This window comes from Bos mutus, chromosome 19, assembly GCF_027580195.1.
Source record: "Bos mutus isolate GX-2022 chromosome 19, NWIPB_WYAK_1.1, whole genome shotgun sequence".
NCBI lineage: Eukaryota > Metazoa > Chordata > Mammalia > Artiodactyla > Bovidae > Bos > Bos mutus.
In genome coordinates, this window is record NC_091635.1 from 31,688,682 (window position 1) to 31,713,153 (window position 24,472).

The 24,472-nt window shown below is 51.7% G+C and overlaps 1 protein-coding gene across 1 annotated transcript; it reads right to left on the bottom strand.

Moving 5' to 3' along the window:
• Positions 1-23,948, bottom strand: WNT9B (Wnt family member 9B). The gene is made up of 4 exons (XM_070389992.1): positions 23,857-23,948; positions 5,826-6,079; positions 5,010-5,275; positions 1-4,223 (listed from the first exon to the last, which is right to left on the bottom strand). Exons 1-4 carry the CDS (start codon positions 23,934-23,936, stop codon positions 3,750-3,752), a joined length of 1,074 nt encoding a protein of 357 aa, XP_070246093.1. The 5' UTR covers positions 23,937-23,948; the 3' UTR covers positions 1-3,749.
• Between the last annotated feature and the right edge of the window lie 524 nt (positions 23,949-24,472).

Consider the following 24,472-nt stretch of genomic DNA (forward strand, 5'->3'; position numbering starts at 1 on the left):
CAAGGCAGGGACTTCCTCTCCTTCCCTTACACCCCAGCACCCCGGATGGTGCCTGGTGCTCAATGGGAGCTCCCTAAACCACCATTGACTGCCTGGATGGACAGAACAGGTGGTTGGTACGTGATGGCTCCCTCTGTGGTTCTCAAATGTGCTGAGACATAAAGCATTCAGAGTTCATGATTGTTGAGAAAGTAAATTCGGGGAAGCAAGAAGTAATCTTCAGGGCTGGTCTGTCTGTCTGTTGGCCAGCAGAGGACACCAGAGAAGCTGGGTTTATCCAAACCAGGGACAGACATGATGTGCCCACAAGAGCCAGCAACATGCATGAGTGAGGTGTGTGTGTTGAGGTGTACTTGGCAAACTAGGGAGCCCCCATGTATCCTGTCTAATAGGGCTCCCTCTCTCCAGTTGACTGTGGGCAGGGTGGGAATGAAGGACCACCATGCCCGTGCAGCTGATTTTACAAAAGAAGCCAGAAATCCAAAGGAAAACAAATCACTTGTAAAGGAAAAACACAGGGACTTCCCTGGCAGTCCAGTGGTTAAGACTCTGTGCTTCCAGTGGAGGGGGCAAGGGTTCGATCCCTGATGGGGGAACTAAGATCCCACAGGTTGTGCAGTGTGGCCAAAAAAAAGAAAAGAAAAACACAAACAAGAGCAAATAAAACCCATCTTTGGGCTGGGAGGGGCCCTCAGTACAGCCAAACCCTCTCAGGTGGTGTGGGCAAAGGGAGGGAGGGCCCAGTGGAGCCCCTGGAGTAGCCTCCACGGGGTCCTCAACTCTCCAGGCCCCTCAGGCAGTCCCAACCCCTGAGACACAGAAAATGCTGACATGCTGTCTAGATCGGTCCGGGTGTATCCAGACTTTGGGGCTCCCAGGTCCAGGATAGATCAGCTCCCGTCACTTGGCCCATGTCGATGCTCAGGAAATATTCAGTGAAAGGACCTCTTCAGTGTGACTTCGAGCACAGCCCTCCACCTCTCAGCAGCATATGCAAAATGGGTCGTGATGTGGCCGCACCTACCTCATAGGGAGAGTGGGGAATCGAGGGAGACTAGAGGGACCAAAGTCGTTCCGGAGATCAAAAGTGCTTTACAAATGCCAAGTGTGGTCATCCTTGTTATCATTATTATCATAAGCAGGACAGTTTTTCCAGAGCAGAAGCAGGGGCCTGGGACCCGGAAGAGCCGAGAATATACAACGACTTCACAAGGAGGATCGGATGAAGCCCGTCGGAGTTTGTGCTCAGAGAAGATGCTGCTCACCAGCTCCAGGACAGAGCCACCCAAGGGACATGGAGTCCACCAGATCTCTTCCCTGGCCACCTGGTGTCCAGTTCGTGGGGACCCCAATCACGCCAGCTGTATTTCCCCAGATATACACAGGCTTCCAGCAGAATACACAACCCCCACAGATGCTGCCCATAAAATATAGAAACTATATAAATAACATAAATATTTTCTCATACATATCTTAGCTATATAAATTATTTTCTTTTGCCCTAAAAACTCTATATATATGCGAGGTAGACAAAAAATACCCTGTGAATGTTTCCCTTAATGCTATAGAATGAGTGGTCAGTGGCCACTGGTCCCAGGGGCCCCAGTTGGGCTGAGATGGACCTTTGGGGGCAACTGGAAGAGAAAGGGGTGGGAGCAGGGGAGGAAGAGAGGAGAGACAGCTGGACAGCGAGGACCTGAGAGGCCGAGGGGCCCTGAACCGCATCATCCTGGGCTGGGTCAGTGTTACTGGCTGGCCGTGGCCTCAGTCCCTCAGAGTCTACCCTTTATCTTCCTGCCACCCCTGCACTGCTGGCCATGGGCCTGGGGTGCAAATGGCATTTCGGAGAATCAGGCTCCCCCTTCCTGCTGCCTCATGCCTCAGGGTGAGCCATGGCAGAGGCAGAGCTTGGGTCTCATAAGGATGGATTGGGCAGGCAGAAAGAAAGTCTTCATGCAATGGAGGCATGGAGGGAACTCGGGAGACAGCCCTTTCTCCTTCTTCTCTTCCTGCCAAGATGTGGGCCTGCTGCTCGGGTCAGCAAAGTCACTCTCGGGAGGGGTCTCAGGTCAGTAGGGCTTTTCATCAGAGCCTCTGCAGCCAAAGTCCTTCCAGCATCCCTCAGGAGGCTGCATGATCCACCGAAGACAGGGCAGGGTCTCCTTGCCCTCAGAGATCACAGGGAGCCCCCAGGAGCTGCTTCCTGGGGCTTGCACAGACGGTTTCTCAGCACTTGGCTGATTCTGAAGTTTCCTGTCCCGGCAAAGGGTCAGCAACTCTGGGTTCAGGGAGAAAGGAAGCTGACAGAGGGCGCGGCAGGGCCAGCAGAGCAGCCAAGGGCGTCCCGAAGGAGGTCACTTCCTCCCGGCTGGCATCAGGCCCTGCTCTGGGAAAGCACATGGCTTCCAGCAAAGTGACCCCTGCAAGGTCTGCATCCTGATCCAGAGAGGTGTGTGCTGCTGAATGAGAGCCCTCAGCCTGGCAGGTCCCAGGGGCGTGCCTGCATGTTGGAGTGGGGAGGCCTGTGTGTACCCATGGGTAGTACCAGCTCCTCTCGCCTCCCTCCCAGGGCCTTAGTAGGTAGCCCTGGAAATATCCACAGTATCGGAAGGAATTAGCAGCCACTTCTCTTCCTCAGGTAAAAGCCAAGGTGGAGGGCCCTTAGTAAATGAAAGGGGCCCCCAAAGAGCCCAGCTTAGCAAACACTTCCCATGTTCATAACTCCCGCCCAAGCAAAAGCCTGAATTAGATGAGTAGCCGTAGAAGTAGAAATGTAACTGAATCAAAACTCATACACCAGCTCTCGTATATCACGCCAGCTGTGCAGGGCCTCACCGCACAGGGCGACCCCAGCTACTGGGAGTTGACCCAAGTGGGCTCATGGTGGGGCTGAGAAACTGAGGGGGTCTCTGTCTCCCTGGGCAACCTCGGTGTACTATCTGAGCCTCACCCTGGGGACTGGCTCGTCTACTGGGCTCGCGTCCACTGGTGTTTTTACTGAGCAGCGCTGGTTGGGCATGGGTTACTCAGCTCTCAAGGTGAGAATGAGGGCTGGTGGAGGCATGTTTTAAAAACCAAAACACAAGGATCCAGGGCACATAGCTGACTCCTGCTTTCCTTTCTCCAGACCAACGGCTCCAACCACCTGGCCTTTCCTCCCATCTCTAGCACAGCAAAGCTCCAGGGTGGGGAAATGAAGGCATATGACCCCCAGGGTTGACTATCACCTGGGTGGGGCCTGAGGGCTGACCTGACCCATCCCAGCCTGACTCCAGCCTTAGCTTCCAGCTGACCCTGCCTCCCTGGGCCTTCTTGGCCCAGAAGTTCACCTCCCAACCTCTGGCTGGCTTTAGTCCACTAATCCCAGGATTCATGATGGCGAGATGTACTCGCTCTCCTCTCTAAAACCTCAGTCCTGCCCTCCTCTGGGTCTCCCTTAGTTCCCTCCACATCCTTTCCACTCTGCCCTCCTGCTCCAAGTCCTCAACCAGGCTGGGGACCCTCAGGTTCAGGGGTGGGGCTCTCCTTGCTGAGAGCTGAGAGAGGGGAAGCCTGATGGGAGCCAATGGGGAGAGGCGCATGAGTGTGCTGGCACGCACGTGGGTGATCATGCGCATGACACGTGCTCCTGCCCGGGTTGGCGGGAGCGGGAGTAGCGGGGGGAGCGGCTGGACAGCCGGCTGGCCTGGAGGTGGCCCGGTGCCATGGGAGGTCCTGGCAGCGCCTGGCTGGCACACTGGGCAGCGGGCCTAGTGCTTACAGGTGTATACAAGCTCCTCCCGCACACACTGCTGGCACTCCACGTAGCAGCACCACTGCACCTGGCAGTGGCAGGAGAAGGCCGTCAGGCGGCTCTGGGTGTCGTAGCCGCGCCCGCAGCATAGGCTGCTGCAGCTGGCCTCGCGGGAGCACACCCTGCCCCCTGTGCCAGGTGAGTACTTGCTGGGCCGGCAGAAACTGGGCGAGTCCTCCATGTAGACCAGGTCCCCAGGCCGCGGCGCCGGGCCCTTGCTGGGACTGCCTGGTCTGGCCGGTGCCCACAGCTCCAGGCGGCCCAAGGCCTCATTGCTGGCACTGGACACCTTGACGGCTGAGTCGTAGCGCAGCTTCAGCACCTGGCCTGTGTCGCGGAACGGGGACAGCTGCTTCCAGCAGGTGCGCACGGCGCAGGAGCCTGACACGCCGTGGCACTTACACGTGGTCCGGAGGCCACTCTTCACGGCCTGCGAGGAGAGGCAGGAGGGAGGCGTGGTCAGGGCCTCCAGGCTGCAGCCCCCGGAGTGCCAACTGTGGCCGGGGAGCCGCAGGAGGATGGGAGAGGACAGGGGAGGCCCACATGAGGCGGGCAGCTAAAACTCAAGCTGGCCCATGTGGCACATTAGTGCAAACTAGCTCTAGGCACCCCTTTTCCTGGGCAGAGACAGTCTGAGGACCGTCTCACCTTGGTGAGAGCAGCGGGGGCTGGATCTCACCCCAGCACCTCCCCGGGCCCAAAGTTCCTGTGGAGCAGACAGCTTGCACAACTGAACACAGCAGCCCTGGTTTACATCAACTCAGTGATGGGAACACAGGACACAGAACTCAGTCTCTTAAAGAAATGGAGCCCGAGCTTCTCCCAGCTTCCCGGTCCCAACAGACCTGGATACTTTTTACCATCCAGTCTTCCCACTGCTGTGTGACCTCAGCTAAGTCCCTTCTGTCTTCCCATCTGTAAAATGGAGGAGGGCCAGGGGTTGTACCAGATCAGTTTTCAAACACCATTGGCTCCTAGGGCCTCCAGGAAGGGCAGTGCTTGGAATGGAGACCCTTCTCCAAACACGTTCCTGCCTCACCAAGCCAGGCTCCCACCTGGTACTTGATAACAGTCCAGAGTAGATGCCTAAGGAACACTGGTTGAAAGGATGAGGTTCATCCTGGACGGCCTCTGTGTGTGTCCTGCAGGGGGGTAGGGTGGGTACTGGCCTCCTAGAGACCCGGCTCCCCGGCTCTGCAACCAGCGATACACTCACCTTGATGCCCACGTGGGTGTTGTGGGCGTCTGCCCGCGCCCGCAGGTCTTTGCTTCCTCTCTTGGGCCCCAGAAAGTTGTTCAGGAACTTGGTGCTATACTTGAGGTTGTCACCACACACACCCCACTGCCAGGCTTGCCGGCTCTCGAGGCCCGGGGAGTCATCACAGGTGCACCGCTCCATGCGGCCAGCGCTGCAGGCCCGGGCCAGAGTGTGCGTAAGGGCGGCTGCGGACACCGCATACAGGAAGGCCGTCTCCTTGAAACCTGGGCCGGGCCGGGGGGGGAGTGGGATCGGGAGGGAGGAGGAGAGTGGGCTCAGGGGCTGTGAGCTGCCCTCTGAGGGTAGACAGGCTGGAGGGAGGGGCGTGTTACCCCAAGGACACAGTTCAGGGCACTTGCCCTGTCGCCCACCCCTTAAATTCAGGCTGCAAGTTGCTGTCTAAATGGAGCTTCCTGTTCCCTGCGGGATGTGTGCCCAGGTTCTCAGGGCGGCAGGATGGGGGACTGCTTCCTCTACTGAACAGATGAAAACACAGATGCAGAGAAAAGTGACTTAGGCGCCTGGTGAGCGCTAAAGCTGGGCTAAACCACTGATCTTGACTCCAAGGTGATGCGTGAGCAAGTTGGACCAACCTGTTTCTGAGCTGGGTTCATAAAAGCAACGTGGACTAGGGACAGGGGCCTGGGGAGTGGGAAAAGCAGCCCTCCTCCTCTCGGTTCTCCCCCCCCCCGACCCTCCTGCTCCAAGCCTCCTCCTCCCTGTTCTCCTCCCCGGGCTCCTTCTCCTCACCCTCCTCCCCACCCTCCTCCCTACCTCTCTTGAGCAGCCCCGTCCTCCCCTCCAGGCTGCAGTTCCAGCGCTCATGCCGGAACTGAAACTGGCACTCGAGCAGGCTGAGGTGTGCGGCATCCTGCAGGGTCTCAGCCAGGCCTGGCTCCCGCCGACAGAGCTGCTTCTGCCGGCGGGACAACTTCAGGAGGTCACACTGCTTCAGGTGGGCCCCGCCCTGTGCTGGGGCAGCGGTGCCCAGCCCGGGGAAGGGCGTCAGGACCTCCCGCCCGGTCAGGCTAAAGGGAGCAAGAGAAGGGAGACCAGTGACCCTTGGGGGTTGTGATGGAAGGTGAAAGATGACAATCCCTAAGGATGGGGGGCAGGTGAGGGGAAGGGGGCCTTCTTGGGGGCTGCGTTATTTGGCCTTCTGGGAGGGAGGCTGACCCCATTTTACAGAGGAAGAAACCAAGGTGCTTAAAATAAGGGTGAGTACAAGATTTCAAACTCAAGTTTTCTGGAAGCCAAAGTCCCTGCTCTTCTTATCCACCTTGTTTCCCAAACTTGCCGAATCAGAAAAATCATATGGCATGCTTATTTAAAATACAGATGCCCAGGACTTTTCTGGTGATTCAGTGGCTAAGACTCCATGCTTCCAACACAGGGGGTATGGGTTCAGTGCCTGGTTAGGAAACTATGATCCCACATGCCACATAATATGGCCAAAAAAAAAACCTTTTTAATTAAAAAAATTTTTTTCTTTTAAACTCCAAAAAAAAAAAATACAGATGCCTAGGATCTATACTTAACAGTTCTGCTTCTCTTGGTCTGGAATAGGGCCTGGGAATCTGTACATTTACCACATTCCCTGGGCAGTGCTGAGAATCAGGGCAGTTTGGGAAATACTGTATGTAGTTATCAGCTGCTTCCAGGAAGGGAGAGCCATGTTGCTAAGGGGGGGTGGTGGCAGAGGGATGTAGCCACTGAGAAGGTATCCGGCCAATGGCCCTGGCATCCCTCTCCCCCTTACATTAGGTAGCTGCCCAAGTAACACCAGGCCAAGCTAACTTGTCTCCACAATCCCCATAGATCTTTAACCATCTGGACACTCCATGTCTGCTACCAAGAGATACTTGGGGAATACCTGAATGGATGGAAGATTGGGAGGATGGGGAGATGAAGGAAGAAGGATGGGTGGATGGATTGACAGGTGGACGCAGATGAAGAAGCTGCATTTCCATCAGGCTATCAGCCCCTGAATTCTTATTCTGCTGTATCTGAAGTCCAGGAATGCTTCAGTCAGGCTGCCACGTTCCAGTGGCTTGACTGTCACTTCCTAGCTGTGTCATCCAGAAGGATTGATTTTTCTCCTCTGGGAAGTGGAAAGAGTGATCCTCTCCACCTCCTGCACTGCTGGGAGGATTGTATGAAAAGTTACTAACCACAGAGTTTTGGACTTGCTGTTTCACTTTCCCCCGGCTGGAGTTTCTCAACTCTTTCCTCTTGCAAGATGCCTTATTCTCTAACCTGGCCAGAATCTTCCCATTGTCCAGATAAGGAAACAAAGGTTTTAGGTTTTACAAAGAGGTGATGACTAGCCCTCTTTTCACAGCAGATCAGCAGCAAGGTGAGGACTACAAACAGAGCTCACCTTCCATCCCCCAGAAGCGATCCATGAGATGTTTCTCCCAGTTCAAGTTATCTGCTGTTTCCTGGACCCTGGTGGCCCTCGGTGTGGGTGGAACATATACATCAATGTGGCAACCAGGATGCAGCCCCTTTCTGGAATATGCTGGCCTTATAACCACGGGAAAAGATCAAAGGTGGAAGCAGTGCTGGCTCTTAAGCTCCTGCTTGGATGTGAGACTTGTCACTCGTGCTCAAGCACCACCAGCCAAGGCAAGCCCTGTGGCCAAGCCCTGAGTGGTCAGAGAAGCCCACATCCCACAGAGCCAAGGGCATGGCTCTCCTGTTTGGAGCCACCTGCCCCAGCCAGGACATCTGGCTGGATGCCACACCCTGCCTGTCTGCCCCAGGGAGGGTGTGGGTCCTGGCCAGGCCCCAACTGCCCCCAGAGAGTACCCGTAGATTCCAAATCCATCAGGTGCAGCCAACCCAGTGTGGAGCATATCTCCGAAACTCCTGAGTAGAGACAGATGCTATCAGGCTCCTCCCGGTCCAGCCTGGCCCTGGGCTCCCCTCCCAGACAGGGTGAGGGCAGGGACCCGTTAACCATTAATCTGGGGGCAAATGGATAAATTTCCAGTCCACCAGGTCTACACCCAAACCCCTCCCTGCAGTCTGGCAGGAAACCCTCCTCAGAGCTCGACCCTTGGCAAGTCCAGAGCAGAACCTGATGTCAACTCCAGCCCAGGAGGCCCCACCCTGACCAGCCTCCGGTGTGGAGGGCAGCTTGGGGGCTGCAGGAGCAAAGGGCACAGCAGCCATCTAACCCCTCAAATGTCTTCCTCCCCACACCAGCAGTGGGTGTGAAGGACAATTTCTGCTCAGGCAGTTCCTGTGTTTCAGAAATTGGGACCTCCCTTGTAGTAGTGATTGACAGGTAAGAGGACAAACAGGGAATGCTGGGAATTTGGGGCCAACAGGGCTGCACATCCTTCAGGGTTTGTCTCAAATGACATTTGCATATTATTTTTATATCATTAGACCTATATTATATAACTTATATTCTACTACACAATATTATCTACCATGGTTTTGGGTTTTTTTGGCTGTGCTGCATGGCTTGTGGGATTTTAGTTCCCAGTCAGGGATTGAAGCTGGTCCCGGCAGTGAAAATGCTGAGTCCTTATCGCTGGACTACCAGGGAATTCCAATATCTACCATATTTTGAGTGCTTATTACTAAGTCCCTTAAATTACTCTTGCAGACACCTGTTGGGTTGGCTGCCTACCTGGTCTTTCTACCGCCATGGTTACCCTGTCAGCCATTTTATACCATGTGACCTTGCTCTGGCCTGTTGATTGGACCACTGAGGATCACATGACCCAAGCTGGGCCAATCCATTCTTTCTCTGGGAATTTGGAATTTGACTTAGAGCAAGCACACAGTTGCTTTCTCTCTCTTTCTTTGGGTGACTAGGCTTGTAACTCAGGAGGTACAAAGAGAAAGCTGATCCGAAGAGAGAGAGAAAGTGACTCAAACACAGAGAGAGAAGCAGAAGTAAGAATGGGAGGGAGAATTTCGGGAGCTTTTCAGTCCCTGGCCCCAGAGTCTTCCTGTGGTCATCACTGTTCTTGCTTGAGACACTTCTGTCTGTAGAACAACATCAAGGCTGGGAGTCAATTTGTCTAATTAAGGGTGTCATCCCTGATCACCCACCTCCTGACAGCTGTGGAGTACCACACTCCCTGGGCTGTCCTTGTGAGCTCAGTTCAGCAAACACCTTTTCCCCCATCAACGGTTCCTTGTTTTTTTAATTTCGTGTAATTGACCCTGTGATTGATGGCCCCAGGAGTCCAGTATAAAGTCGGTTAATTTTATTAGCAGTAATGACACTTAGTAGCGATTAATGGTCAGGAAAGGCAGTCAACCGCACAGGAGCCTCAGGCCACACCGGGCTCTGGTCTGCCCAGGGTTGCTCTCAAAAAGTACCCCCTCACAGCCTCAGGGACCCCCTTAAGGGCCTAGGAAGACAGTTGAGAGACATACCACCCAGTTTCTCTTTTACTGGGTTGGCCAAAAAGTTTGTTCAAGTTTTACTGTAAGATGTTATGGAAAAACCCGAATGACCTTTTTGGCCCACCCAATATTTGTTTTCTATGTTGTAGTCTGGGATCATTTTTCCTTTGAAGAAAGAGTACTGTGACATTAAACTTGGAATATACTTCAGCTGGTTTCCTTAAACAGTGCTAGTAAATGCTGTAACACATGCCCTACGGATGCCAAGGTATCTGCTAGAGATGGTTTCTTCTTGGACCTCAGGAGAATTATAGGTGTTGGCGGTTCCAGTCTGTTCCAGGGTCCATGGGCATGACCAGTTCTCCTTTAAGAAACCATCTTTTCTGGCACCCCAGGCCTGAGAACCCCATCCACCAGGCCCTTCTGCAAAAATCTCCATCCCCCACACGTTAGTTGAGCTCCTTGAGGTTCAGATGAACAATCAGAGATCAAGTAAGCATCAAGACAAAACCTGTGGTTGTAATGAAGACACTGCCCCCTGGTCAGGTCAGATGCGATCAACCAAGCAAGTGACCAGTGTTCAGAACAGAAGCACAGAGGATGGATAATCTGTGAACTTGCCAATTGCCCTTCCAGACTGAGGAACAAGAGGGCCTCCAGGCCCCTGCCTGACTCAAGTGCCCCTGAGCCACACAGGACAACCCCGCCTTCATCGGTTGTACCTGCTTTGGCCCAGCTGGTCTGTCTCCCCCATTCCTGTTTCCTGTTGGGCTCTCTCAGGCTGACTGCAGCCTCTCACGTCCCATTAGGAAAGCAGCGACCCCATGTGACCAGCTCCACTCTCTTCTCCTCTTTGTCCCCAGCCTGTGCCCCTCTGCCCTCTGCGCCCTCAGCCAATGGCCCTTGGTGCTCAGGATGATAAGACCAGAAGCCCCACTCACACACAATGAGATGCCATTGGCTTTGACCCCAGAAACTCTCCAGTCACTTCCCAGGCTACCTTGTCTCCCTCCAAAGTGGGGAAAAGTCAAGGGTGCCCCTCAGGACTTCACTTCATATCCCACCTCCCCAAGCTCCCCTTCCAATCACCCGGCCTTTCCCACCCCTGCCTCCTTTCGCCTTGTCCAAGGCTCACCCCATCCATAGTTTTGGCTAAAGCTGCTCCATCTAGGGCATTTCCCTGGGGGTCCAGTGGTTAAGAATCCACCTTTCAATGCAGAAGATGTGGGTTGAATCCCTGGTCAGGGAGCTAGGATCCCACATGCCATGGAGCGACTAAGCCCATATGCCACAACTACTGAGCCCATGCTCTGGAGCCCACACACAGCAACTAAGACCCAACATAGCCAAATAAATAAATACATAATTATTTTTTGTTTTTTAAAGCTGCTCCATTTGGGATGACCTTGAAGGAAGCAAAAGCAGGTTCCCCCAGGCTTTGGGGGAAGCATTGGTCTAGCATCAACAGGACCCCAGGGACCACCAAACCCATGGGCAGAACTGGAAGTTCTCCCTGGAATGATCACCCACAATCTCCTAGAGTGTGGGGATCCAAGGACCCTCAAGGCTGTTTAGCTCTGGGGAGTCTGGTCCCAGGTCTGCCCTCATTCACTGGTGACCCCAGGGATGCCCTCTCAGCCCCAAGCTCATTCTATACAACAAATACACCTTGTCTAGCAGAAGAGCCAGACCAGAGCCAGACTGCCTTGGCTCAAATCCTACCTCCACCTCTTACTAGCTGTGCCACCTTGGACAAGGCGCTTCACCTCTCTGTGCCTCACCTGTGATATGCAGACATCACAGGACTTTTCACATGGTTGTTGTGAAGACTGGGCTTCCCTGGTGGCTCAGACAGTAAAGAATCCACCTGCAATGCAGGAGATCCAGGTTCCATACCTGTGTCAGGAAGATCCACTGGAGGAGGGCATGGTTACCCACTCCAGTACTCTTGCCTGGGGAATCCCATGGACAGAGGAGCCTGGCAGGCTACAGTCCATGAGGTCACTAAGTGTCAGACAGGACTGAGCAAATAAGCATATTGTGAAGATTAAATGAATTAACATCTGTAAAGCTCTTAGAACAGTGCCTGGCACACAGTAAGCTCCAGGTCATTGGAGCTTACAAGAAGTGTAAGCTTATAAGAAGTGTCATTCTTCCTTAAAAAAAAAAAAAATTATGTATTTGGCTCTCCTGGGTCTTAGTTACAGCACACAGGATCTTCAACCTTTGTTGTGGCATGCAAGATCTAGTTCCCTGACCAGGGATTAAACCTGGCCCCCCTGCATTGGGAGCACTGAGTCTCAGTCACTGACCACCAAGGAAGTCCCAAAAGTGTTATTCTTAAGCATCTGCTATGTGCCAGGTGCCGTGCTGGGTGCTGGGACATGCCATCACAACCTCTAGGTTGTGGGGACCCCAGATCCCAAGGGGGCAGGGGAAGGAGAAGGCTTTGAACCAGCCCAGCTCCTGGGGAAACCATCCGTAGCTGCTCAGGGACCAGATCAGATCTCCTAACACCATCAGGGTAAAAACCTGACCTCAGCCAGGCTCCTCCTGCCTGCAGTGGGAGGCCTGGGGCGGCAAGGGAGCAGGAGGAAGCTCTCAGGAGCTCGCTGGAGAAGGCCGAGCAGGGGGAGAGCATTTCCCATCACTGGGAGTGCCTGGCTCTGTTCTTCCAACCCCCACCCCCATCCATGTCTCTGCTTGAGAGGGTCCGATGGTTCCAGAGGAGGCCACCCCCAGGATGTGGGTGGGTGAGCAGGTAGGTGCCACAGGACAAGACTGGCGGTTCCCAGGGTGCTGGGTAAGGCCAACCTGTCTGGACCCTTAGCTGGAGGGACCAGGAGGTGTGCCTGGCACCCGGGCCGGTGCCAACTGCAGGCAGTTACCTGGGAACCAGGAAAGCCTTGTCCTGCCTGGAGCATTGGCCTTGGCCCTCAAAAACCCTATTAGATCCTCCTGATAACAGGTTTCCGCTGCAGGGCCATTTGCATGGTAAGTGGGCCTTTTGTGCTTTCATCTCAAATATCTCAGCCCACCTCTCCTGCCCTCACTAAGCCCCCTAAATACACACACACACACACACACACACACACACACACACACACACACTCCCACCTCTTCCCAGAAGGGGAGAGTTAGTGAGGGCAGTGTCTGGCCCAGGAAGAGGGCACATGGCTCCAGGCAGTCCTTTTTCAGAGCAGTGTTGGGGGGAACCCTCAACACCCCTGGCTCCTCTCCCCTCTCGTCATCTGAGGGGCCCCCGAGGTTTATGCTCCTGAGAAGCACCTCCCTCCCTCCATCCTTCACATTCCTCTCTCCTTGACAAGACTCACTGTCACCTCTTACCTCCTCCAAGAAGATGTCCTTAGTGAGCAGCCTTAATGGCAAATTTGGCAGGTACCATTTCCCACCTTTATTCCAAGTCCTTCTCCCCACTCCTTTCACTCACTCATTTATTTAAATTTCAGTATTGAGCATCAGCTTCAGGCCAAAGAAAACCAAAAGCCACCAGACTGCTCACAACATCCCTGTCTGGGTCGCAGCCTTCCTTTCCTCCCCAGCTTTCTGTCTCAGAAACTCTAGGACTGAATCAGTACACCTCCCCTTGCCCCACCCTGGAGCCCACCCCTGGCTCAGAAAGAAAAGAGCCTGGCCCAGCTGTGGGCTTTGTCTCTCCAAGAACTGCTCCACTTCCTGTTTTCCAGGGGATGCCTGCGGAGGATGGCATCATGGACTATGTGCTTAGGAGCTAAGTGGGCAGCAAGCAGCCCGCCCAACCAGCTTGCTTTGCATCTCAACAATCTTGGATATTTAGAGCGTGGCTGGTGCAACATCTGTGGAGGAAATGCTTCCCGCTTCCTCCTCCTGTCTCCCTCCCACTCCACTCAGGCTCAGGCTGGAGATGAGGAAGGGGTCTTTGTCCCTGGCACATACTGTACAAATCAGGTGGCATAGTGGCTATGGAGGGGTGGCCTCCCAGCCCCACACAAGTCTGGGGTGATAAACATCTCCCCCAGTTCCCTGGCCGTGTCCAGACGTACATTATTTGAATCAGTACATTCTAGGACTCGGGAAACCCTTCAGGATCACCCAGTTCAGAAGTTTTGCCCTAATGCCTCCTGGGAGGCAGAATCTCCTGAGGGCAGGCAGGAAGGGCCAGAGGTTTACCAAGTAGATAGGTCTCTGTTTTGACTTCTCTGGTGCCCTGGAGGTTCATCTAAGGGTTTTGTGTTTTTTTTTTTTTTTTGTCTCATATGACCCTGAGTTAATGGCAAGCCTGGGTCTGCACTCCAGTTCTCCTGATTGCTTCTATCAAGACTGACAGTTTTTGCTTGCCATTTTAATATATCAGGGAAACAGAATCAGCCATCATCATAGTAAATGTCCAGGGTGATAGGACCACAAGATGGGTAGGATAGAAGGAATGGAAGCCTGGTCAGGTCTCCTCCTCAGAAAACTGAGTTTCTCTTCAGCCAAGAGTCAAAAATAAAACTTAGAGAAGTGGACTGCCAATTCATACTAAAGTGTGACAGTCTGATATAATAAGGCTAGTGCCTGAGAACGCACTTTGCTAGACAAGAGAAGCTGAAAGGAGAGAGTCTGGGATCATGAAGAGAAGAGAGAAAGGGGAAGCCTGGGGTGAGGAAGGGAACGGGAAGGGAAAAGGGGGGCTGGAAGGCTTAAGATAAACTTCCCCAGCTTCTTGGGTTCACAGGCCCAGCCTTGAGCCAGCGGAGGAGTATTAACAGTTTGGAAGACACAGTGTGGCAACTGCAGAGAAAAGCAAGTAGTCACTGAGGCTGTATCACCATGGGGCAAGCAACACCCCCACCAGCTCTGCCCCAACCATGGGACCTGGCTCATGGGCTGGGTGACTTCTGCCAAGTTTTTTTTAAACCATGGTTAAGCTGACCAACTAACCAGCTTGGCAGGCTCTTGGGTGGTCACCCTCCTCAAGGCGGACAGGCAGGCTCAGGCCGGGCTGTGGGCCCTGAGAGCCTGGCCCCTGGTGAATGCCCCATGCGCAACCACCTGTGATGAGGACAATTCCATTGTTTGCAGATGCTCCAGGAGGAGGTGTCCCAGGCTGCAGGTTCCATGCAGCTTCCATTCACCTGCTGGCAGGACACAGGAATAGCCCATGCCCCTCCACACCCCTCCTCTCTAAAGATGGCAGGAACTTCCACCTCGTCAAGAAACCCTTCCCCGAATAGGCCTGGTGAGGGCCAGAGTGGTCAGGACAGCCCCGGGGGATGGATGGAGTTGTAAGAGGCTTCCTTGGGAAGAGAGTAGGGTCTTCCAGAGCAGGACCAGAGCAAGTTCCCGTGCTGGACTGTTCTGGATGCAGAGCCAACCAGGGCTGTAGCAAAGGGCCCCTCCTCTCAGGCCAGGCTCTTTCTTGTCCTCCTGCCTTGGCTAAAGTAATCCAGCCTCCATGCCTTTCTTCATGGTATAACCGCTACCTAGGTTGCCTTCCCCAGTCCAAAAAGCCCTCATGGATCCCCGGGACTCACAACCACAGCCTTTTCAACACTTGACTCAAAAATGCAGGGAACGGGAAAGGTGATCCTGAGGCCCCATCCAGCTTTAATAGGCTAAGATGCTTGTCTGCCTCTTCCAGAAGTCCTCCTTACTTGCCAGCCCCATCCCACTCTGACCATCCAACTTCTCTGACTTCTCTGTATTTTGGGATTATAGCACCATTAGTTCTTCATGGTTCACACTTTTTTTTCCTTCTTCCCCAGGGCTGTAGAGAGTTTCTCTCCAAGTAGCCTGTAACCCCCTTGGGAGAGGTCCTGGTTTCTCATCCCCAGAGGTCCCCCAGCCCCAGCCCAACACCTGCTGACTGCATACATCCCTCAGAGGACCAATCAAAGAGTATACGTTCAGGCTCTTCCTCAGCTTCTTCCCAGCCCTCCAGGCCCAAATCACTGGCCTCCCTGCTGTCTCAGTCCCAGGCTGCAGGGGTCACCCAGTGACCCCCAATCCCACCAAGAAATCTTCCCAAACTCAAGCCTTGCTCTGGAAGGGCGTGGCTCCGGAAGGGTGTGGCTTCGGAAGGGCGTGGCTATGAAGGAGCTGCCCTGTGGCCACACCCTCCCCAGCCCTCAGGCTGGGAACTAGAGTGCTTATCACTTACCAGATCAGTCAGACCCTGACTCCTCCAACTAGCTCAGCCCCTCTGAACCTGTTTCTGGGGACAAGCTATGCTTGGTCAGCCAGAGCCTCCCTTGATACGCAGTGAGAACTTGGCCCAGGTATTTCTTTAAAACACAACCTGCACCTCCTCTCATGATGATGTTCTATAAGTTTACTGCAGGTTCACAAAATTTCCTCCATGATTCAGGACTCCAGGATGCTCAGACAACTACAGTTTTTTTGTTATGGTTCTGGTGAGCTCATGTGGCAGCAAGACTTGACCTAAACCGAAATGAGAATACTCATGGTCTTTATCTCAACGCGTAGATGTTTTTCTGCAAAAATAATCATGTCTGATTACTGGGTGCTGCCCTCCAAATTGTTAAGGATGTTATGTGATACATGGTATACATATTATCTTTAATATAAAAATAATATAATATGCATCTGGCCTCAAAGGGATGGTCACTATGGGGAAAGCAGAACTTCTCTGCGCTTACCCTTAAACTAGACTCTTTGGAATTTCCAGGACTGACTGAATATGGTGGTTTGATTTTCTCTTGGCTCTTTGAAAGTCTCCCAGTGAGACAGTCTGGGCTGGAAGTGTCTGGCCCCAACCCCGGCTCATCTCTGCTGCCCCCAGGATTCCCACAGAAGGTCAGGTGTGGCTGACTTCCAGAGTCTGACAGGGGCTCACTGCTTTGCTTCTCGCTCCTGTCCAGGCAGAGGCCAGGTCATGGCCAGGCAGCTTGTGCTGAGAGGGCCATGCAGAAAGAGTCAACAGACAGGGCAGAGAGGGAGGTTCAGGGGGCAAGGAAGGGTCAGCGGAAAGGAAAGGGGACTACCCACCCCGACGGTCACTATGGACCAGGAGGCAATGCTAGGGATTGTGGGGGGAGCTGACCAACAATGGAGTCCCAAGACTTCTGCTTAAAGGATGCTATGCATGAATCCGAAACATGAGCACATAAAAAATTAGGTAACATACCTAGAGTTGAAGACATGTAGTGCCAGAGATACCTATGACGTATGCCAAGTGAAAGAGGCTACAGGGCAGAGGACTCAGAAGGTCAGAGCTGCCCAGGTCTCAGCTGGGCATCAGCAGGTGAGAGGGATGAAGAAGTTGGCTCCGGATTCTAACAGACTAGAATTCAAGTCTAGGTGCTGCCAGTCAGTAGCTCTGTGACTTTGGGCAAGGCACTTGGCCTGTCTGAGCTTTCCCCCGCTATTCACCTCTAAAGGAAGAGAATTCCACCATCACCTACCTCCTGGGATGTCATTTGGTTGAATGAGATTATGCACATAAAGGGCATAGGAAGGATTCAAATTATACAATGACTGGGATAAAAGAGGAAGAGAGGAAGCAACAAATGTCAAAAAGATGCTCCTCTACTTGGGATTCTCTAAGACAGACCACTAGATTTCTTGGACTCCATATATGTGGATAGCATTTCAGCACTTTTATATACACAAAACCCTCATAACAACCCTACAAGGTAAAGATTAGCCATTTTATAGATGGGAAAACTGAGGTCAGAGCAGCTAACTGACTTGTCCTGGGTCACCATTAGTAAGTGGTTGGCGGGAGGATTTGCACTCTATCCGTGTGATTCCAAGTGCTCCTTATACTAAAGCAGGGCCTTAGGCTGTGTCCCATCCTACTTAGGCTGATATCAAAGTGAGGGTGACCCTCACAGCACCTGGCCCACCTCCTCCTGAGCCCAACTTCTACCTGAGCACACAAGCCTAAAGGCACCAGGACCTCTCTTCCTTAGAAGTTTCCAGCCCAGGAGTCCCTCCCCACCCCTTGCTTCTCTTTCCTCTCTTTCCCTCCATCAGCCTCAGAAACTTCACCACCATCCACGGAGGAGGCTGGTTTGACCTCAGCTCTAGAGCCCAGCTTCTCAAGAGTTAGAGTTGAGCTAGAGACAAGCTAGTCTAAATTCCTTCCCCAAATTCAATGATTCTTATCAGTGATGTTTGGCTTGCAATCTACCACCCCAAAGCAGTAAAATTTCTTCCTTTCTTCTCTCTAACCCTGTTTTCCTCAGGACCCAGTCAATTCCTAGCACTGTTCAAAAAAAAAATCCAAATACATAAAACACTTAGGAATAATTTTTTAAATGTTTGTAAGATCCATACACTGAAAATTATAAAACACTACTGAAAGAAATTTTAAAAGCTCCCCTAAGAGAGATATGGCCAGTTTATAAACCAATAGACTCAATATTGTCAGAAGGCAAATTGACTTACAGATTCACTGCAATCCCAAGCAAAATCCTAGCAGGCCTTCCTACAAATATCAATAAGTTGATACTAAAATTTATGTGGAAACATAAAGGATCTAGAATGGCCAAAATAATTTTGAAAAAGGACATAATGTATAGTACTTGGTTTCAAGATTTACCACACAGTGGCAATAATTAAGACTGTGGTACTGGCCCAGAGATAAGCTTTGTTGGTGGTGTTCAGTTGCAAAGTCATGTCCAACTCTTTGCAGCCCCATGGACTGCAGCAGGCCAGGCTTCCCCATCCTCCACTATCTCCTGGAGTTTGCTCAAGTTCATGCCCATAAGCTTACCAAATAGAATAGCGAGTCCAGAAACAAGCCCTCATATATTGGGTCAATTGAGTTGCAATAAAGATGATGATAAAGAAAGGATCACCTTTTGGACAAATGGTGCTGTAACAAGTTAATATCTACATGGAAAACAGTAAACTTCAATGCTTACCTCACACCATCCATATACATTAACCCCCCAAAAAATCATAGACCTAAGTGTAAGGGCTGGAACTGTGAAGTTTCTAGAAGAAAACATAGGACAAAATCTTTGCAACCTCTAATGGACAGAAATTTCTTGAATGAGAGAAACAAAAAAGCACAAACCATACAAAGAAAAGTTCAAAAATTGTACTTCATCACAATTAAAAACTGGTTCCGGGATTTCCCTGGTGGTCCAGTGGTTAAAACTCTGTGCTCCCAATGTAGGGGCCACAGGTTCAGTCACTAGTCAGGGAAGATCCCACATGCTGCATGGTGTGGCCAAAAAATAAATAAATAAAATTCCTCTGTCTAGAAAGAGTTTTTAAAAATTTTTGTTCTTTGCAAGGTAACAATAAGAAAAATGAAGAGGCAAGCTACAGACAGGGATAAAATATTGCCAATAAATTCTGATAAAGGACTTAAATCCAAAATATGTAAAGAACTCTTACAACTCAATAATAATAAGACAAATAACTCAATGAAAAAGATATTCAAATGATGAATGTACACATAGGAAATGTTCAGCACAGTATTTATCAGTGGAAAAATGCAAATTAAAATCACAATGCGACACCAATACATACCCACTAAAATGGCCAAAATTAAGACTGACAGCAGAAAAGAATATGGAGCAACTAGAACTCTCATACATTACTGTGTAAAGTGGTACAACCACTTTGGAATACTATTCAACCATTTCTTATAAGATCCAGAAATCCAGTCCTAGATACATATCCAAGAGAAATAAAAACATCTGTCCACCAAAAGGGATGTACACGAAGGTTCACAGCAGCTTTATTTGGAAGAGCCCCAAACTGGAAACAATCCAAATGTCCATCAACTGGTGAATGAATAAACAAATTTGGTACATCCAAACAATAGAATACTACTCAGCAAGAAAAAAGGGAAAGTGCTACTGATACATGCCACCATGTGGATAATTTCAAAAACATTATTTTGCACAAAAGAATTCAGATTCAAAAGGCTATATACCCTATGATTCCATTTATATGAAATTCTACAATGGGCAAAACTATCTCAAGTGACAGAAAGCAGGGAAGTGGTGACCTGAGGCTGGTGGGGGAGTGTTGACTGCAAACGAACAGGAGGAGTCCTTTGAGATGATGATACAGTTCCATATAGTAATAGAAGTGGTGCTTACACGGAGGCATACATTCGTTAAAACCCAAATTGTGCACTTAGAATGCATGTATTTCATTGTGTGTGATGTTGGTTTTGAAAAAAATTAAGGTCGTATCTTGCTTCTTCACAATGATGACACCTCTACAACCCAAGAAGATAATGAGAATGCCAGCAGCCACCAAGAGTGAGCCTGTGCTGAGCACTTAGTATGTGCCAGGCACCATGTCAGACCCTTTCATTCATTGTCTCAAGCCTCACACCAGCCTTTAGGATGGGTATTATCATCACCCAAAGCTCAGAAAGGTGAAGACATGTGCCTGAGGTCACACAGCTGGCAAGAGGCAAAGATCAGTTATCAGTGTTAGTTGCTCAGTCATGTCCAACTCTTTCCCACCCCATGGACTGTAGCCCCCCAGGCTCCTCTGTCCACGGGATTCTCCAGGCAAGGATACTGGAGTGGGTTGCCATTTCCTTCTCCAAGGGATCTTCCTGAGCCAGGAATCAAACCCAGGTCTCCTGCACTGTAGGCGGATTCTTTACCATCTGAGCTACTACTTAAGACTGTGCTTTCCTAAACCTATCTATACCATCCTTAGACAGGAAGGAAACACAAACAGTGCAGAGGCCATACATGTACAAAGCAGCACCAGAGTCAACTACAATTTTAACAATTGCATCCACATTAACTATTTCTGAACACAAAATTCATGACTTACAGACTGAATTGGATGACCAGCCTTATCATATTCTCAGCTCATCACATAATACAGTGAGTATTCATTTATAAAACACCACAGGAAAAAAAAAAAAAAAACCACCACAGAGGTTAATATTTTCAGAATTCCCAAGCCAACTGAGTTAAAAGATGAACTCTTGAGCAATCCAAGACTTCCAAGCCAAAGCCGTCTGGTTAGGGAACCTTAGGCCCTCCAGATGCTAAAGACCTTGGAGGCAAGTGACTTGATCATGGACAGCACAGAGGAGTGGTCTGGAGTTGGGACAAACCTTTCTACCTCCCATCTCACTGTCATCATGCCATCTATGGGAGCCTACCTGATACCTGAGCAGAGTTCATAGCATCCTATCTCACTGTTGAGGACAGAAGAGAATGTTGGGGCCCCACCCAACCCACAACAGCCAAGAGTGTCTAACAGAGTTAACCAAATAGGAGAGGGGAGTAACCCTCTACCTACTTCACCCTCTGCATCTCCTTTGCAGCTGTGGCTCTCCTGGATGACCACACAGTATTAGCTCTGGTAGCTAATACTTTCTGTCAAATGAAGAGCCCAGACTGGCAACAGGACCTGATTTCTATGCTGCCTCTCCCACTAGCTTGCTGTGTGACACAGAGTGAGTCATTGAAACTTTCTCACCCTCAGTTTCCTTTTGAAAACTATTTACATCCATCCTGTATACCTCAAGAATAGGTCTGAGGATCAGATTATGGAGGAGCTGAATAAGAAAATTATTTGTAAACTGTAATACTAATGATACTAATACTATCAGCAACACCAGAATTAGGTGCTAGACTCATGCAAAAGCACCAGAAGCAGTTGCTGGCTCACTGACTTGAGGATGATGGCCCCTTCATCTGAAAAATAGGAATAATACATGACCTGCTTGAAGCAGGGAGTTAGACCAGAGAAACTTTTGGGGGTCACTTCCAACTCTTAAGTCTGATTCTATGATTTAAAAAACCCCCAAGAAGATTGGCCTTACCTGTTCTCCTGATGTTTGAATTTTATTTTATTGGGATGACAAAACACTTGATCTTATAGTCAGAAATGAGATTTCAAATGCAAATAATCTGAAGGGAGAAGCACATTACCTCTTATTCTTACTACAGTGTGAATGACTGCTACAGATTACTTCCAGAGAGCAAATTCAAATAGTAGGATGGAAAACCTGGCCTGACTGAGTCACAACAGGGCTTCCTCAGGGAGAATTTAGGCTCATTCCTCTCTGTTCTCCAAACACATAACAGCACGAACCCCCAGTTTTATCTTAATCTCTGAGAATGTGTCTTCCTCCCCAGACTGGGGTGATGGTGGCTTGAGTGCATTTTGCCAGCTATATCCAGTGGAGCTCACAACTTGGAAGAGGGACTCACACTCATATGATCCATCTCACCCCCAGTTCATGCTCGGTCTATGATTTCCCTTTTCATTTCCAAGACTGCCCCATTGCTTACAGCCCTCAAATTCTAACCCTGGGCACTGCCACAAACTCCTTTCCTTTCCAACCACACCAGCCTGGGTGGTCTCAGCTTCCTGGAGCCCTCTCCTCCCATCTCCTGGCCCTTGCCCCATCCTCAACCCTTGAGCCCAAGCAAACAAAAGGATTGTGAAAATGAGCTGATATCCAAGAGGCTGCAGGCACCATTTATTCACCACCCTACTCCATTCCAGCTCAGAAACCTCTGTCAGGGCTGAAATATCAAGACACTCTACCTCATCTTTTTAATAATTAGTAGCATTAGTTGTGCATTTACTATATGCTATACCCTGTTCAGGCTTCCCTGGTGGCAAAAGAATCTGCCTGCAACACAGGAGACCCTGGGTCAGGGTCTAAACAACAACAAAGACCTTGTTCTAAGTGCTTTACATGTACTAACTCACATGATTTGCTGTTGTTTAGTCGCGAAGTTGTGTCCGACTGCTTTGCGACTTTATGGACTATGACCTTCCAGGCTCCTCTGTCCATGGAATTTCCCAAGAAAGAATACTGGAGTGGGTTGCTACCATCTTCTCCAGGGGATCAGATGGATTCTTTACTACTGAGCCCCCAGGGAAGCCCGACTCACATGACACTCATATGAAATAAGCACTATTATCCTCATTTTACAGATAAGAAACTGAAGTACAGCGAGGTTAAGTGATTTGGCCAAACTCACACAGTTAGCAAGTAGATGAATTGGGGATTGAACCCAGAGACTGTGCCTGACCATTTTATCCTGTCTGCTGAAGCAGCAACAGTGCCTTTCCAAGCCTGAAATCATTGGGAAACAAAATGAATGTGCAGTGCCCTTGACAGAGAGCAGATAGAGGGGCTCAGTCACACCAAGTTCAGCCCCTTCTTTGTACAAAACGGGACACTGAGGCCAGAGACTAAGTGGTCTTCCCAGCAAGCTGAGCCCAGAGCCTTAGGGTCTGGGCTGACATTACTCCCACCCCACCCCCTATATATTTCAAGAGAGGCCATTGCCCACAGCCAAGGCATGTTTTAACCAGGGGTCATGACCTGGAAATTAGCCCACAGCCCTATTCCTGTGCGGGACCTCTCAGACCTTCTCTGACCCTTATTTGCCCCTCCCTGCCAGGTCCATAAGACCAGTCTCTGGCAGGTCACTTGCTTGGTGGTTTATGTTTTTGGGGTTTTGTTGGCTTGCTTGCTTTTGCCTTTGCTTGGGTCAGACTGTAAGCCGCACCTTGATTTGGGTGTGGATCACAAAAAGTGCCTTGATTTAAAGAAACAGACTGTATATATTTAGAGCAGGCTTTGGGGGGAGGTCAGGAAAGTCCCTTCACACCCACGACCCCAACTCCTCTACCAAGTCCCTGCAATTCAGGTTCAGAGAAGGAGGGTCAGTTACCCTGTAACTTGCTCTCCAAATACTGCCCGGTCCCACCCATTCTCTCCCCAGATGTCACCCTCAGCTCGGAGCTTCCTTTTCCAATCATGTACACCACCTCCCCATTACTCTCTTCGTCATTCTCCTGAGAATTCACCTGACGCCAGGTCTGAGATTTGGTTGGATTTCCCCTACAGACGGTTCCCTTCTACTCTCCGCACGGTCTGAAGGTTCCTCCATCCCTTCTGGATCAGTGCGATCCCCTCCCCCGACCTCGGTAACAACCCATCCTACCCATCCAGCCAGCCCTCCAGGTCTCAGCTCAGCAGGGCTAAGGCAGAAGGTGTGAAGGGAGCCCCAGGCAAGGATTGGTGACTGGACAGAGCCCAGGATGGGGACGGACAGGGCACAAGTGAGGATCGGAGAGGACGTCCGAGCGCGGGAGGGACTCCTTGGACGGGCAGGGACAGGGAGCACGGGGCGCACAGGCACCAGGTCCGAGACGCCTGCAGAGTCCCGGAGCTTGAGCCGGGATCCGAGACCCGGCTTAGTGGGCGGGACGAGGTCTCGGACAGGACTGGGTGAGAAAAGCGGAGGTGAAGGGGACCAGAGTTCGGACGCTGGAAGGTGCGTTCCGGGACCAGTCCGGGAAGCCAGAGGAGTTCTGGGCACTAACTCCCACCCCGAGATGGGGTTGGGTACTAAGGTCTGAGTTCGAGATCTCGCCGGGGCCGGGGCCAGCGGAAGGGAAAAGTTGGCCTTGTTGCAGAGGGAGGAGGGGGAGGCAGGCGGGCCGGGGCGCGGCGGGCACTGACCCGAAGTAGGCGGCGGCGGCGGCGGCGGGCAGCGCCAGCAGGCAGAGCGCGGCCAGGGCCAGCGCGGGCGGGGGGCGCATGATGCCGGCGGCGCGGAGCCCAGTCGCATCTCCTCGCGCCGCGCAGCGCTCGCAGCGCAGCCACCAGAAGCCCGCAGGGCTTTAAACCCAAGCGGGGCGGAGCGGGGAGGTGGGGAGGGAGCGGCGCTGGCGGCACCCATCCCTGAGCGGCGAGCCCCCCGCCTCATTGGCCCTGCCGACTTGCCCCGCCCCCTGAGGGTGGGGCCACCTCTCCAGGTCCGCCCCGCCCCGCCTCCCGGCCCCCTGCCCACCCTCCCCAGGTAAGAGCTCACCTGATGTAGTGCTTGTCGGGGGACTGGGAGGCTGAAGGACCCCGGCATTGGAGAGGCAAGGATGGGGATACGAAGTGGGAACCAGGGAGCTTTTGCCTCTCCGGGCGGGGTGGATGTACCCGCAGGAAGGGGTCGGGGCGTAAAAGGAGAAAGGAGCCTGGAGTCTGAGAAGTCGTGTCTCATCCACTCTCCAGCCGGTCGGTGCGGGCACCTCTGCCCCAGCTCCGCGACACTGAAGGAGGGCCGGCTGTGGACACAGGAAAA

Bases quoted from the DNA above. Each gene is read 5' to 3' on its own strand.
- WNT9B (XM_070389992.1), bottom strand. From the start codon at position 23,936: ATGCGCCCCCCGCCCGCGCTGGCCCTGGCCGCGCTCTGCCTGCTGGCG. The intron at 5,276-5,825 runs GTAGGGAGGAGG...GGCCCGGCCCAG, and splicing joins GACGGGGCTGCTCAAGAGAG to GTTTCAAGGAGACGGCCTTC. The intron at 4,224-5,009 runs GTGAGTGTATCG...CTCTCCTCGCAG, and splicing joins ACACCCACGTGGGCATCAAG to GCCGTGAAGAGTGGCCTCCG.